The sequence below is a fragment of the Carassius carassius genome, chromosome 3, assembly GCF_963082965.1.
Source record: "Carassius carassius chromosome 3, fCarCar2.1, whole genome shotgun sequence".
Classification (NCBI taxonomy): domain Eukaryota; kingdom Metazoa; phylum Chordata; class Actinopteri; order Cypriniformes; family Cyprinidae; genus Carassius; species Carassius carassius.
In genome coordinates this window covers 9,894,366-9,910,443 of record NC_081757.1, presented here as the reverse complement: position 1 = coordinate 9,910,443, position 16,078 = coordinate 9,894,366, and the positions used below count along the sequence as shown (strand labels likewise).

General features: G+C 37.5%; 1 protein-coding gene across 1 annotated transcript; it reads right to left on the bottom strand.

Annotated features, from left to right (window-relative positions):
* Nucleotides 1–548: 548 nt before the first annotated feature.
* lrp10 (low density lipoprotein receptor-related protein 10) lies at nt 549–14,195 on the bottom strand. The gene is made up of 10 exons (XM_059520602.1): nt 14,110–14,195; nt 13,062–13,141; nt 12,464–12,608; nt 11,074–11,264; nt 10,556–10,920; nt 9,995–10,413; nt 6,817–7,011; nt 6,526–6,655; nt 1,142–2,399; nt 549–1,091 (listed from the first exon to the last, which is right to left on the bottom strand). The coding sequence occupies exons 1-9, from the start codon at nt 14,193–14,195 to the stop codon at nt 1,791–1,793; spliced, it is 2,220 nt and encodes a 739-aa protein (XP_059376585.1). The 3' UTR covers nt 549–1,091; nt 1,142–1,790.
* Between the last annotated feature and the right edge of the window lie 1,883 nt (nt 14,196–16,078).

Below are 16,078 nucleotides of genomic sequence, written 5' to 3'. Positions count from 1 at the left end.
ACAGCCATTTTTGATCAAATTAAATTAATGCTTGCTAAATAAAAGTAACAATTTCTTTAAAAAAAATCTTACAGACCAGTTTTTAACAATAATGTAATTTACAACATATTGAACCTTTTTGATCACAGAGAAAAATAATCAATAGATCTCTCACCAGTACAGTCTCAGTCCTTCTGCTTGTATTTGGAGATGGTGAACTAGGACAATTGCATATCTGTTTGTCTCTTTCTCTTGTGAGCCAAACGACCAGGTATTCCTCCTCAGGACATGAGCCAATGACTAACAATGCAGGCTTTGGTGTGCAAATAAGACAGTCACCTCTCATTGTTTCACCTTTCAAAGAATAGCCACCTTCTCCGCCTGTAACACTTGTCTGAACATACAAAGCTTTCTAAAAAAACACTCTAGAAATGTTTAGATCTGTGTTGACCGCATTCACCATTACTTTACAGATTTTTTTTTTTTTTTTACATTCACAGCAATTTTCATATACACAAGAAACTAAGCCATAACATTAAAGTAGACACATTAAATCACACAAGGAACAATAAAAGTGCAAATCAGTTTAATCTTTGCAAATTTTTCAGATGGTTTAGCAAATATATACAGTGAAATTCATCCTACCATCATCAATTAAGATAATTCCCACCTATGTCTTTCTAATGCGATCACCATTCAGCAGATGAGAGTTCAACATTTCAGCACTGAAAAATACATAGATTAAAAACAACATCGACAAGGTAAAAGGAGTGAAATGACAGATCATACCAGCAGTTGAAACAAAGTGGCTATAGATATGGCACTACAACTGGTTGCCCGTTTATTGTCCACTGAGCCAGAAAAGTATGAAATCTAAAATTTTCATTATGTAAGACATATTCGAGTTATTGATATATATATATATATATATATATATATATATATATATATATATATATATATATATATATATAGTGATGTCATTCAGGTTGGTGGTGCATATGGAGGTGCGAGTGAAACCTCCAAGGATTGTCTAAATTGAGTGGCTTGCCACTTTTAGCTAGTTCATTCTCTCATAAACACACACACACACACACACACACACACACACACTCACTCACTCACTCACTCACTCACTCACTCACTCACTCACTCACAACACACAAGTCTTTATTATTAAGTTATTGCCACAGTTGCCATGCACTACCATATACATAGCATGGATGAGTTCTACATCTGTGTAAACTTTTGTGCAATTGTGCTTGGCCCTATGTGCAAGCACATACACAGTCACATACTGTCTAGTGATGTACAGGAAGCTCAATCAAAGGCACTTCTGAGGAACACACACAATAAAATATGTGGCCTGTAGCACTATGAGGTAAACTCACATGTATGTACATCTCACAACCATGTCTGCAGATATAATAATAATAATAAAAAAAAATTAAAAATCCAATTCTAACTAAAATCAATCTTTTTAACCAACATCGCGGCACAGGAAAACACAGAGGAAGATTTCGTTAGCCAGCTGGGGGAGACTCTTTGTGCAAATGTTCGTCTATCCACACTTTAGAGAAGTGCACAACCAACACAACTGTCCGCACACAGTCACTTGTCAAATATTTCTGACACACATTAACGCAATACTTTTTCTCTTAGGTCAGGAAAACAGATGCTCTAATACAAGTTAAGGCACCAAGTCAGCACAAGAAGCAAACATGGTGACGCTCAAGTGCTGAAAAGAGAACGCCAGGAGAGCAAGAACAAGATGAAGACAGAACCAAAAAGGACAAGAAAGAACGAGTCGCTCATGTTAGCATGGGCACATCATCTTCAGAGGTTGAGTCATCAGACAGAGGAATCAGCAGCACTTCATCTTCAGAGGAAGAAGAGGAAAAAGAGGGAGATGCAGAGAGAGGAAGAGAAGTAGGGGACGGTGAGGGTCTGAAATGGGAAATGCTCCACCACAGACTGTGGAAGAGAGATGCCAGGGAAGGACTGCTTGGGGGCGCAGTGACGGGTGGGGTTTGTTGTGTTTCAGTGACTTCGATTGGCAGGATAGAGAAAGGAGGTGGGGGAGAGGGAGGGGGAGGAGGAGCCTCTGCTTGCTGCTGTGTTGCTGTCTGTAGGGATAAAGCCAGTTTTTGAGGAAAGGACTGACTGGCTGCTCCTGTAGCCACTGAGGAGACTCCAGAACTTGACTGACCGGGCTCAGCGCTAGAATTAGCAGCTTCTGTCTGTTGGGAGGAAGAGGCGGTGGTCTGTGTCATCCTAGGGGCAGGTCGAGGAATTAAACCCCATCTTCGTAAGCGGCGCACAGCTCTGCGGACAAACCGAGGCCTGCGTCTCCGCCGCAGAGTGGAAGCATTGTCTTGCCTGAGGAGCTGTAGTATTCCTCTAAGGGAGAGTGAGGCAGACTGGGAAACAAAAAAAGAGAATTGTGGAAACAAAAACATGCAAAAGTGAAAAAATTCAACACACAAATAAGAGAACACAGGCTATAAACACTTCTGTTCGTAAAAAAAAAAAAGTCTCTTATGCTCACTCAGGATGAATTTAGTTGATCAAAACTATAGTAAAAACAATACTGTCAAATATTATTACAATTTAAAATAACAATTTGCTATTTTAATATACATTTAAAAATGGAATTTATGGCAGTGATGGCAAATGTTTATTTTTAGCAGCCATTACTGTTACATGATCCTTCAGAAACTATTCTAATATTCTGATTTGGTGCTCAAGTAACTTTTGAAAAAACTTTTTTTTTAAATTATTATTATCATTGTTGAAAACAGGCTCCTGTTTAATATATTTTATTTATATATTAAGCAACTGCTTAAAGAATTTTGTTTCCAGGATTCGTGGCTGAAAAGAAAATTAAAAAGTACAGTATTTAATCATTTGATTATCAAACATTATAAATGTATTTACATTTTTCAACTTAATGCAGATAAAAGTTGCTTAAAAATGTTAATTTCTTTAAATAATATATACCTTTATAGCAGGGATAGGAAACATCGGTCCTGGAGTGCTGCTGTCCTGCAGAGCTTAGCTCTAACCCTAATCAAACACTGTACTAAATACTAAAGCTACAGTCATGTGAGGTTTTTTTTTCAGGGTTGGAGCTAAATTGCAGGACATTGGCACTCCTGGACCAACGTTGCCTATTTTTCCTTATGAGATTGTATAAAAATGTTATTAATTATGTTTAATTAATAATTCTTACATAAAAAACGTGATGAACTGCATGTTTTTTTACCTTGATGCAATAAACAGTTTAGAGGGCTCCTAGCTAAGGCTGAAACGATTCCTCGAGTAACTCGATTACAAAAAATGATCGAGGCAAATTCCTCTGCCTCGAAGCCTCTTTTAATTTATTTTAAATCTCACGTCAGGTTCTTTCGATTATTTTTTTAATGTGAAACAACGCGTCTACGTCCCCCACAAAGCGGAAGGAGACAAAAGCGCTGCGTCCAAAATCGCCATCTGCAAGGAGTCAGCAGTGTTTTGATTTGAGGGCGCGGGCAAACTTAAAGAGAACGTCGTGGCGTGTGTCCATTATAAGATAGAGCTGGCATACCACAACTAGGGCCCTATGATTTCCGCGATGCAGAAAATGCGGAGGGAATCGCGGAATCCTATGGAAGCATATGGGTAGCAATATTCAATTTGGAATGTAATATGCAAAATGACAATCCAATATGTAAAATGGCAATGCATTTCTGTATTTACATTTACATTTTCCAATACATTTGTGCAACGTTTGGTGCAAAATGAAAATGAAAATTAAATTACATAATTTTCATTTGCCATTTCATACACCAGTTTTAATATGTGAAATGAAAACTAATTTTAACGCTTTATAAGTTGCAAAATTAAAATTAAAATGTATTACAGAAATGATTAGATATGTATAACATGTTCAAGCAAAAACTGTGGCAAAATTATCTTTTAAATGCTATTTTTCTTAAATTCATTAACACTCACAGTCAAGACACTTACGATTGCATTTTCATTCAGTGTCCCGCAATGAATGTAGCAAAATTCAATGTGCACATTGAAAATGCATTCCGAGCCAATCACGTGTCCGCCCCCTCCCGCCATGTCAATCACTGCGTGAACAAGGCGGGGCTTGCAGAAGGTCAAGAGACTCAAATCTCAAGAAGAGGATTCAAGTGAGAGAACATGGACAAGACAGTTGGTCTGTGTACATTTTGATCATTTCGGTTTATGGCTTCAATATTTCATTCGCACTTGTGGGCGGAGCTGAAACGCTCCTTTCATCTGATGGTCGAATCGCTCCACCTTCAGCTCGGTCTTTTCATTCTTTCAGACAGAATAAGAGTCAGTGCGAGTGAAGCACTGTAATGTCTGAAACCACCGCTCACTTTTAATTAGCATAATATTTGAATCAGATGTAGCTGGGCACATAATTCGTGCTGCTGCGACTTGCAAGAGACCCCGTTAAATTATTTCTAGGTTATAGTATTGTATAAATATTGTCCCACTGATAAAAACAGTGCAAATAGTTCTGTCTCCTTGGATAACAGTGAAGTGGAAATAAATATAGTTAAATTTATGAAATAAAATTAAATAGGATTTTTTGGGAAGGTAAGTCTGGCCAGTTATACAGCAACACGAGTCAGACGAGTCTGAAGATCTGAGCTGAATTTGGTGAAACATTAAAGTTCTAGTCTGTGTCAATTACTCTCATAATAAATAATAATAATAATGTTACCCGTATTTTTCGGTATAAGTTGCATCAGTCCAAAAATACATCATGATGAGGAAAAAAACATATAAGTCACACTGGACTATTAAGTCGCATTTATTCAGAACCAAGAGAAAACATTTTCGTCTACAGCCGCGAGAGGGCGCTCTGGGGTAGGCTACAGGAGCACTGAGCAGCATAGAGCTAATTTTACTATTTTTATTATTTCAGAAATGTAACTTTATTAATTTTTACAATTATTTATTAATGTCACACACACATACCTAGTGCCTTATGACTTAAAATATGAGAGTGGTAAATGTTACAGACATGGAACTGTTCAGTCTATTTTTGATTTTTTATTTCCACTTCACTTTTATCCAAAGATACAGAACTATTTGCACTGTTTTTATCAGTGGGACAATATTCATACAATACTACAACCTAGAAATAATTTGCAGGTCTCAGCAGCACGAATTATGTGCCCAGCTAAATCTGATTCAAATATTATGCTAATTAACAGTGAGCGGTGGTTTCAGACATTACAGTGCTTCACTCGCACTGACTCTTATTCTGGCTGAAAGAATGAAAGGACCGAGTTGAAGCTGGAGCGATTCTACCAATCAGATGAAAGCAGCGTTTCAGCTCCGCCCACAAGTGCGAATGAAATATTGAAGCCATAAACAGAAATGATCAAAACGTACACGGACCAACGGTCTTGTCCATGTTCTCTCACTTGAATCCTCTTCTTGAGATTTGAGTCTCTTGACCTTCTGCAAGCCCCGCCTTGTTCACGCAGTGATTGACATGGCGGGAGGGGGCGTGTAGTTAATGGGCGTGTGCACATTGAATTTTGCTACATTTATTGTGGGACATTGAATGAAAATGCAATCGTAGGTGTCTTGACTGTGAGTGTTAATGCATTTAAGAAAAATAGCATTTAAATGATAATTTTGCCACAGTTTTTGCTTGAACATGTTATACACATCTAATCATTTCTGTAATACATTTTCATTTTATTTTTGCAACTTATAAAGCATTAAAATTAGTTTTAATTTTACATATTAAAACTGGTGTATGAAATGGCAAATGAAAATTATGTAACTTAATTTTCATTTTCATTTTGCACCAAACGTTGCACAAATGTATTGGAAAATGTAAATGTAATTACAGAAATGCATTGTCATTTTACATATTGCATTGTCATTTTGCATATTACATCCCAAATTGAATATTGCTACCTATACGCTTCCATAGAATCCTGTCATAAAAACTGAATTTACAGTTTAACGCGGAATGGCACGGAATTTTTCCAAATTTTGAATGAATTAATCAAAAATACGTCATTGCACTTACATCAAATCACGATATGGACTAATATCTGTAAATATTAAGCCGGAACAGTCTATTTAAATATGAATCCTGCATGTTCTGCGTGTCTGTGTTAATGAATCGAGCAGAAGCGCGTCTTCATTCATTAAACACACGGAAGCACGCATGACGCTCGCGGTAATTTCAGCGTCTGCTGTCTCACTAAATAAGGATGTGAACACATGAACTACATCTCCAGAACTGCTCTGACAGTCATTTCATGAGCATTTGACCGTTTGATTTAAGTAAAATTAGCGTCACATCACATACACAGAACTGTAAAGGTATGACAACCCGTCAAAATAAAAGTGTCCTGACATTTTATCCTTTCAATATCGCGTCAATATAATTAAGCAAAACATATTTTATCCGATTACTCGATTAATCGGTGGAATTTTTGGTAGAATACTCGATTACTAAAATATTCAATAGCTACAGCCCTATTCCTAGCCTACTACCTCATTGGGGTTCTCAGTAGGGAAGTCTTCCACTGGTGGAATGATTCCCTGAGCAATCAGCTGGCCGTAAGAGGGCGGTGCCTGCTGCTGGATCAGTTCAGCCTCTTGCCGAGTGATTGGTGCGAACATGCTGAGAAAACAAGGAAACAGTTCACAGAAATACTGTCAATAAAAGCTACTATTATGACATAATACATACTAATGCTATAAAAAATAAATAAATTCACTGACATTCTTGTAGAATCGTTCATCTAATATTACATAGTTATTATCTGGTTTAGATTGTTTTACCTGTACTCTCGAGTGCGTAGGGAGTACAGCTTGCAGGTGCAGCCCATTGCAATGACTAGCAGAAGTCCACAAACTAGACTTCCAACGGTAGCTGCGGTTATGACTTTTCGGGGCAGGGTCACAGTGCAGTTAAGCTCATCTGTGCCGTCCTTACAGTCCACCTGTCCATCACAGCGCCAGCTTTCAAACACACACCTGTTGCAATTATTAAACATTGGCAGATTTTAAACACAGATTCAGCAAATTCAGCTTTGCCATCACACAAGCTACGTTTTAAAATATAAATCTTAAATAAAAAGATATAATGAATATATTTTAGGGGTGGGCGATATCTCGATATTTAAAATATATATATATATATATATATATATATATATATATATATATATATATATATATATATATATATATATATATAAGGACAACTGGCTTCATTATATGGAGATACTTCAGTTTTAAGGCGTAGGGCGAACGGCAGGCAGATGTCTACTGTAGGGCCCTATGATTTCCACGATGCAGAAAACGCGCACGGAATCGCGGAATCCAGTCATAAAAATGGAATTTACAGTTTAACGCGGAATGTCAAGGAATTTGTCAAATTTTTAATTCATTAATCAAAAGTAGGTCATGCACGTAGATCAAATCTTGATATGGAATAATATCTGCAAATATTAACCCGGAAAAGTTTATTTAAATATGAATCCTGCATGTTCTAAGTGTCTGGGTTAATCAATGGAGCAGAAGGGTGTCTTCATTCATTAAACACACGGACGCTCGCGCTAATTTCAGCGTCTTTCCTCTCACTAAATAAAGACGTGAACACATGAGGAACATCTCCAGAACTGCACTGAGAGTCGCTTCATGAGCATCTGACCGTTTGATTTGAGTAAAACTAGCTCATATCACATCATAGACTGTAGTATCACATACACGGAACTGTAACGGTAAACCCGTCAAAATAAAAGTATTTGACAGAAATCTATTACTCAGCAGAATGTACATAGCCCACTACTACTACTACTATTAAAATGAAACGAACATAATTTTTTAAGGAATAATCACACAACATCTCTTCCATGTTTTATTTTTAATGGTAAATCCCCTTTGTTTACCAAAAAATAAAGTTAGCTTAATTTTAAATAATTAAAAGATAAATTAAATGAATGTTTTATGCCTTCATTTGATAACCAGAAAAATGTAAATACACAGAATTTCTGTAGGGAAAAAAACATTTCACATAAGGCTATTTTAAGTAATTTAACTAATTAAGTTGTTTTTATGCATTTAAATAATTACACATGCTAAAACACAGAATTAGGTAACAATAAAACATATCGTGAAGAAAAAATAAAACGTTTCATAGGGCCCTAAACATGTAATATTTGGAATATTTGTTTTTGCAGTAGTTTTTGGGGGGTTATATATATATATATATATATATATATATATATACACACACACACATATATATATATATATATATACACACATATATATACACATATATATATATACACACATATATATATATATATACCGAGACACACACACACTGCCCTCCACAAGTATTGGAACAGTAAAGACAAAATTGCTTTCTCTGCTGTGGAGTCAACACATTTGCAAATATGATTAGAAGATGAATATGCGACAAAACTACAGAATGTCACATTTTATTATTAGGTCTTTCGTCACATACATGTTTTACCAAATAAAAAGGAAAACTCTTTGAAAGTTCATCCCATTATTTGATGTGAGCATAAGTATTGGAACAGTTGAATTTAAGGCAGATGTAAAAGATTAAAAGCTAATATTTAGTTGCAGATCCCTTGCATTCAAACAGAGCAGTGAGTCTGCAGCACATAGACATCACCAGACTCTTGGTCTTTTGCTTTGAAATGCTTTTCCCCAGCCTTTAATGCAGCCAATTCCAACTGTTGCCCCTTTTGCGGAGTTTCTGTCTTTAGTCTCTTCAGCTGGTGAAATAAATTTTCAATTGGATTTAAATTTGGAGATTGATATGGCAATCTAAGACTTTACATGTCTTTACCCTGATAAAGTACTTGACTGAACTGGCAGGGTGTTTTGGGTCATTGTCCTCATCCAATATGGGTTGCTTTCTAATGAGTTTGGTGGCATTTTTTTTAAATATTGGTAGCCAAGCTGATTTTGTGCCATTCCAAATTAATTCAGCTACTGCCATCATACATTAAGTCATCATTAAAATGAAGAGGTCCTGTTCTAGAGACAGCCATGCATGCCCATGCCATGACACCACCTCCACCAAGTTTTACAGATGAGGTTGTATGCTTAGGATCATTTGCAGTTCCCTTTTTTCTCCACACCTTTGCTTTCAAATCACTCATCCATCCATCAACTCCATTCCAAAACTCTACTGGCTCACATTTGTGAAGAATCCTGCCTTTATATTTTTGCTGCTGATCAGAGGTTTGCATCATCCTGCAGACTGTAGATTGACAGAGCATCACCCCAGCTGTCTGGAAGTTGTTGGTGATTTTACAGGCATGTATTTTAGGGTTCATTTTCACAGCTTTTATGACTTGTCTGTCATCAACTACTGTTGTTTTTCTCAGCCGATCAGGTCATCGTTGGTTGCTGATGTCGCCGGTAGTTTCCAGACTCTTGATTTCTCCATGCCCTTTGTTTTTCCCTATAGTTCTAACTGACCTCCTTTTTTCTTTTAGCATCAAAATTGCTTTTCTTTCAGAGTCAGCTTCCTTGTCTTCATCCTGGTTTGTGTGTGTCATCATCGAATACAAGACTTAGAATGCAAAAGCAATGGATATAACTGATAAGACACATTCTCTGCTTTTAATATCTGAAGAATGAATGCAACAGGACACAGCTGAACACTTAGAAAGATTAGTAAGGCAACTGTTCCAATACTTCTGCTCACATCAGATAGGGAGATGAAACTCTAAAAGTGATTATCTTCTTAGATGGTAAAACATCTTTGTATTGAATCACCCAATAATAAAATGTGACATTCTGTAGTTTTGTCTCATATTAATCTTTTAACCATATTTACAGATTTCTTGACTCCACAGTAAACAGAACAGAACAGTCTTTACTATTCCTATACTTATGGAGGGTACTAATATATATATATATTTTTTTTTTTTTTACAGTAGTGAATACTTGTTAATGCACATATACAAACCTATCACTGTCGCAGTGAAATGTCCCAGGCTGACAGATGGTACATTCTCTTTCATCAGTCCCATCTGCACAATTAAGCTGGTAGTTGCAACGATCATGAATCGAGAAACACACTGTTCGTCCTGTCTGATGAATTCCTCCCATCCCACAAAGGAATTGCCCAGCCGGGCAGCCCCAGCATCCTTCCTCATCTAAGCCTGTTTCAGGACAGTCCCAGTGTCCATCACAACGCTGCTTTGCAGTGTAACAGCCTCCCATTGATCCTCCACAAAGTTCTTCCCATGGAAGGCAGTAATCCTTGATGCGATAGGTTGCATTAAAGCCCCGCCCTTCCATTGAAGGTTCCATATGGTAAATCAGCGAAAGCAAGCCAGTGTGGGACTCCACCTCCACTTCTTGGTTATTGGATACATCGTTGATCTGTAATAGCCAATGAGAGGGGGTGCAAGACTTATTATCACAGGGCGAAGTGGAATGACAGTTAAAAGAAACAAAAAGATTGGGATAGATGAATCTGCATTGATCAAGCTACATCATCTGTCATACAAAGTGTGAAACTCACTGTTTTGATGATGTTGCCTGTGCCGTGGGGCTGGTCTGTGATTGTGATCATGTCTTGAGGACCCAGCTCCAGTTGCTGAAGCTCTAATTTGAGTGGTCGTGAATCCTGGGGGTCAACCGTCCACACACACTCCACCGGATGTCCTGTTTGTACAGGCGGAGTAAACGAACCATAAAATGCTTCCAAGTATCCCCCACATACATCATCTATGGGTGGTTCAGGGCTAACATCGTTACATCCGTCCTCGTCAGAGCCAAGCTCATCACCCACACCAAGACATTCAACCCGTCCGTTACACCGCCACGATGCAGGGAGACAACGTTCACTGTAACATTCAAATTCGCTTGGAAAACAGGGACCTGAGTCTAGAGAAATTGGGAAAAGATTAATGAACCCTGTTAAATGCTTACCAAAAAGCTAAAAAAAAATTTAAAAAAGGGATTTTACAGTCTCTCTAGATAAAGGCAATGAGAGGAGAGGAAATGTGAACATTTTCCTTCAACCGTGTTGCACTCTACCTTTAATATATGAAAGATGGAACCCTGTTACTGGGTAGATATGAGGGAAGAAGTGGTGTGTCACTGTAATGTTTCCCCCTGACATCTCAAATGGTGCTGGAAGCTGAGAACCACAGAATTTGGCTGGGGAGCCAGTGAGAGGAACCACAGACACCCATTCCTGCCCACATCTCATTTCAAACTGGGAAAAACTTCAAAAGAGATGGAAACAAAGGAAATGACACATTTTAGGGATTGTTTACTTTGTATGGATCAAAGCAATCTCTCACCTTGTTAACAACAAATGCCATTTATTCACTTATTTACAAACTGAGATACGTTCATCATTGAGCTGACTTTCACATTTTACATTCATATCATTCTGTACAGTATCACGAAACACAAAAGCTTTAAAAGGGTCATATGTCGCGATTTAAATTGTTTCTTTCTCTTTGGAGTGTTACAAGCTCTTGGTGCATGAAGAAGCTCTGTAAAGTTGCAAAGACTAAAGTCTTAAATGACTCTGCCACGCCCCCCCAAAACGGCTCATGGAAAGATGAAGCTCGCAATTATGGAAAGGGGCATTACATTTCCGATTAGTGCTTGTGGTGTTTGGCCAATCACAATGCACTGGGGTCAGTTGGCCAATCAGATCAGACTGGGCTTGTCGGAAGGAGGAACTTTATAGAAAATGATGTGTATATTTTTAAATACAGATGCATATGTGACACAAAACTGGAAGCACTTCAGGAGTTTCGAAGTCATCATCGGTTGGTTGAATTCTACAGGATTCCTGGTAGAAATCTGTGTTCTTTAATGTTCTGCCTGGAAACGAAAATGCTTATACTTGTATATACTTATGTGAAAATATATGTGAAAATTATATGTGAAATATATAAAGTTCACGGCATATAATCTTTCAAATACGTCCAAGAGTTTTACACACCAGTCTGTTATTGTGGTGACATTTCCATGCCCCAAAACATGACGCTGAACGAAAAACAAACTGTGACTGGTTGTTTGACATGTCAGTCATGACATGGGCGGGCCTTGCCCAATGAAAGCTGCCATGGAATCCAGACCTTCAGCTGTCAGTCTAAAGGTCTGGCTATGCGAGACTACCCAATGCCTAACCCTTATCCTAACCATATATTAAGTACATATAGTTAATTAATATTACTTAAATTTACAATTACACTATAACAAGGACACCTTAAAATAAAGTGTAACCAGATATGGTTTAGGGTTGTTAGTTGCTGATAACTGTGAGTAATTTTCTGTTATTACTGTAAGTACATGTAACACATTTAATGAAGACACTGTAATAAAAAAAAATTATAAAAAGGGTTACTGCTTTGATTTCTGGTGTATCAAAGATCACAAATAAATGGCGATAAAATTCTGCTGGTACCTGATGATGACACGCTCCCCAACTTTTGAGGTTATCAACCAACTGCAATTGAGTGGACGGGAAGACCAGGCATGGTGGGCAGAGTTACGAATCTCTCCTTGTCTGGATTTTAGTATTTTGGGCAAATGATCACAACGACCTGAAACTGACAGTTAAAGCAAAGACATCTTTAAAATTGTGCTCTGATCCTAAATTTCTATGTGAAATTATGAATTTGATTTATTGGAGTTCTTTGAGAAAATAGTTCGCACATGAAAAGCTGGGATTTAAAACAACAAAATACTTATTTAAATATATAAAAAACATCTAAAGACCCCCAAGCTGTCAAGCAGGAATTAAAGGCCAGTCATGTTGGGAGAAAAGGTCCATTGTCTAATGTCATTTGCTGTCTAATGTCATTTGCTTAATTAATGCACACAGAAGTCACTTTAAAACCAATCAGCATTCTGTATTTTTATTTGCATTAAATACTTGATGCAATATTTTCACAATGACTATTCTGGTTAGGAATGTTGTATATTTAACTGGGACATTTGGTGTGAATTAAAACAGTGTTCAGACTGAAACATAAACAAAGACATGTCAAGCTCTTACTTACCAGCACCGAAGGCCAGCCCCAAAGTGTAAGGAACTGTCAGAGCAAAGACACAAAAGTTGATCACATAAAAACAAGGATTGCTAAATGTTGTTTAATGCCAGTTATCACAATGTAAATACAATCAACCTTTTGTCTACCGAGCTTGACCCTAAAGTCACAATAGGTAAGGTAAAGGCAAATTACAAAAAAATGTTACTAAAGCCTGCCTCAGATATATACAGTACAATAAGACATTTGTTCTGTCTATGCGTGATACACACTCAAGGACAAAATCATGATATCTTACCTGATAAAAACAAAAGACCTAGGCTGCGGGAAACAGCCATTCTAACAAGCCAATGACTGTCGTCGTCTCATAAAACACAAATTAAAATACAAATATGGAAAACAAATATGGTCGGTAGATCCATCAGCTCGCCACAATTACAGGCGCCATCATCACCAAAGCGTCTTGTTGGAAGTGTTTAGCTGTGAAGACAAAAAAAAAATTACCATCATTTACACAAATGACAACGGAGAACTGGAGCTCAGTGCGAAGCTCGTTTTTGGTTTCCAGAAAACTGACTCAATCAGAAACTCATTGGAGTTACCTCGACAAATGTCAACATATGAATTAGACGTGAAAATAGTCTGTGATTGACTAATAACACCGCGTAATGCGTCTTTAGAAAGGATGACTTCCTGCCTCGCTCTTTTCTCAACAGTTACGCAACTCTAGGCAGAGTAGCGTTTGCACTGCAATGTTTAGATACGAAACAGTCAAACTATTAAGTGACATTTTATTCATATAACCAAGACATATGTGAAATGGAATTAATAGGCCAGACGACCAGCGTCTACATTAACGCATTGTTCCGAAAGTTTGGTTTCCGACTTCAGCCAGCCGTTCTCACTCGCCTGATTTTAGCTAACGCTAGCTGGCTTCCTGGTCACTTGCTTTACTTCATAATAGGCCACTATTAAGAGCTGGTGCCATGATATAACCATTCGAAGTTAGTTAGTTTTGTTTCACTGGTAATATTGTTTTATAACTTCGTCTTAAGCATACCTTTTTCTCCTTCTCCTTTGTTGACATTGGTTCTCAGACACTTCCGTAAGTTCTGGTCTGTATGTAGGAGACAGTGCGCCACCCATCTACGGCTCTGTGACGCTATGCACGCCGCTTTCTGCTGGTAATTTTCAGCTTTTAACACTAGATGTCATTTAGTGCTTTATTTTCAGCATTGCCATAAGTTGATGTAAGTAGGCAACTCTACTATTTTTAACATCGGTATTAAGTACACTACCATTTCAAAAGTTTAAACGCAGCCACTTTATTCCACATATTGTGATATCAAAAAAAATATATTCGCAAGAATAACAATTATTATAAAAGTGTTTCTGCATCCAGTGGCAGGGAAGTTAGTAGCCTAACAGAAAAAGTAAGAATATAGGTCAGGGACAGCAGCCAGGAAAGAGTTCAAATCCGTGACATTTTAATTCAGTTCAAGTTTATTAGTATCTATAGCGCTTTTTACAATACAAATCGTTGCAAATCAACTTTACAGAAAATTAAGTTTCTACAATATTTAGCTTATCTATTGTTACTCATTTTATGTATATATGGCAGAAATGTACGGAAAAATCAATTAAATACACAATCAAACAGATGATGAACACTATTAACAGCAATTATTATACGATGCAATCAAACTTATAGTACAATTTGGTAGTTCTGTATGTTATTTGAGGGTTGGCATCATCTGAGGTGGTGACATCATCTTTTCTCAGGTGTTCTGGATCCAGACTGAAGCTTGTGTAAATCCTAGTTACCCTGTGGCAAAACAGAGAAACTAAATTTAAAGAGAGAAAGTGTGTTTGAACCCCGAACATTATCAGGAAGGCAATTCCAGAGTTTGGGAGCCAAACGCGAAAAAGCTCTACCTCCTTTAGAGGACTTTGCTATCCTAGGAACAACCAAAAGTCCAGCGTTTTGTGACCTTAGGGAGCGTGATGGATTGTAGCGTGGTATAAGACTAATTAGGTACACAGGAGCTAAACTATTAAGGGCTTTATAGGTAAGTAATATTATTTTGTAACTGATATGGAACTTAATAGTTAGCCATTGCAGAGACTGCAGAATTGGGATATTATCATATTTTCTTGACCTGGTAAGGACTCTAGCCGCTGCATTTTGGACTACCTGTAGCTTGTTTATTGAAGATGCAGGACAACGCCCTAGCAGTGCATTACAATAGTCCAGTCTAAAGGTCATAAATGCAGGAACTAGCTTTTCTGCATCAGAAACAGGTAACATGTTTCATAGCTTGGCAATGTTTCTAAGATGGAAGAATGCTGTTTTAGTAACATGGGAAATATGATTTTCAAAAGACAAGTTGCTGTCTAATATAACACCCAGATTTTTGCCTGTAAGTGACGTGACATACGGCCAAGTATGGTGACCCATACTCAGAATTCGTATTATAGAATTTATTACAGAATTAACAGTAATATAGTAATATAGTAATATTACCAAGTGGTTACAAGTATATTGAAAATAGCATAGGAGATCTTTGTGACAATCAATATTTGAAAGTGAAAAAGTGAAAGTGACGTCAGGCCAAGTATGGTGACCCATACTCGGATTTAGTGCTCTGCAGTTGTCCCACCAAAGTGCACACACACACCATGAACACACACCCAGGGGTTCAGTGCCTTGCTCAAGGGTACCTCAGTCCTGTATTGAAAGTGAGAGAGAGCGCTGTACATTCACTCCCCCCCAACTACAATCCCTGACAGTATGAGACTTGAACCCACATTTTTAGAGTCACAAGTCCAACTCTCTAACCATTAAGCCACGACTTCCCCAAAAATTTTTAGTATATATCTCGCCATGGCGAGCTCTCTCAGAGTGGGTGATAAATGAGATGACCGGTGATAAAACTGGTGATAAATTAAATGACTCCTCATTTAAATAAACAAAGTGGTAGCGATCGGATAGGTAGGATCTAAACCATCTTAGAGCCTGCCCTTGAATA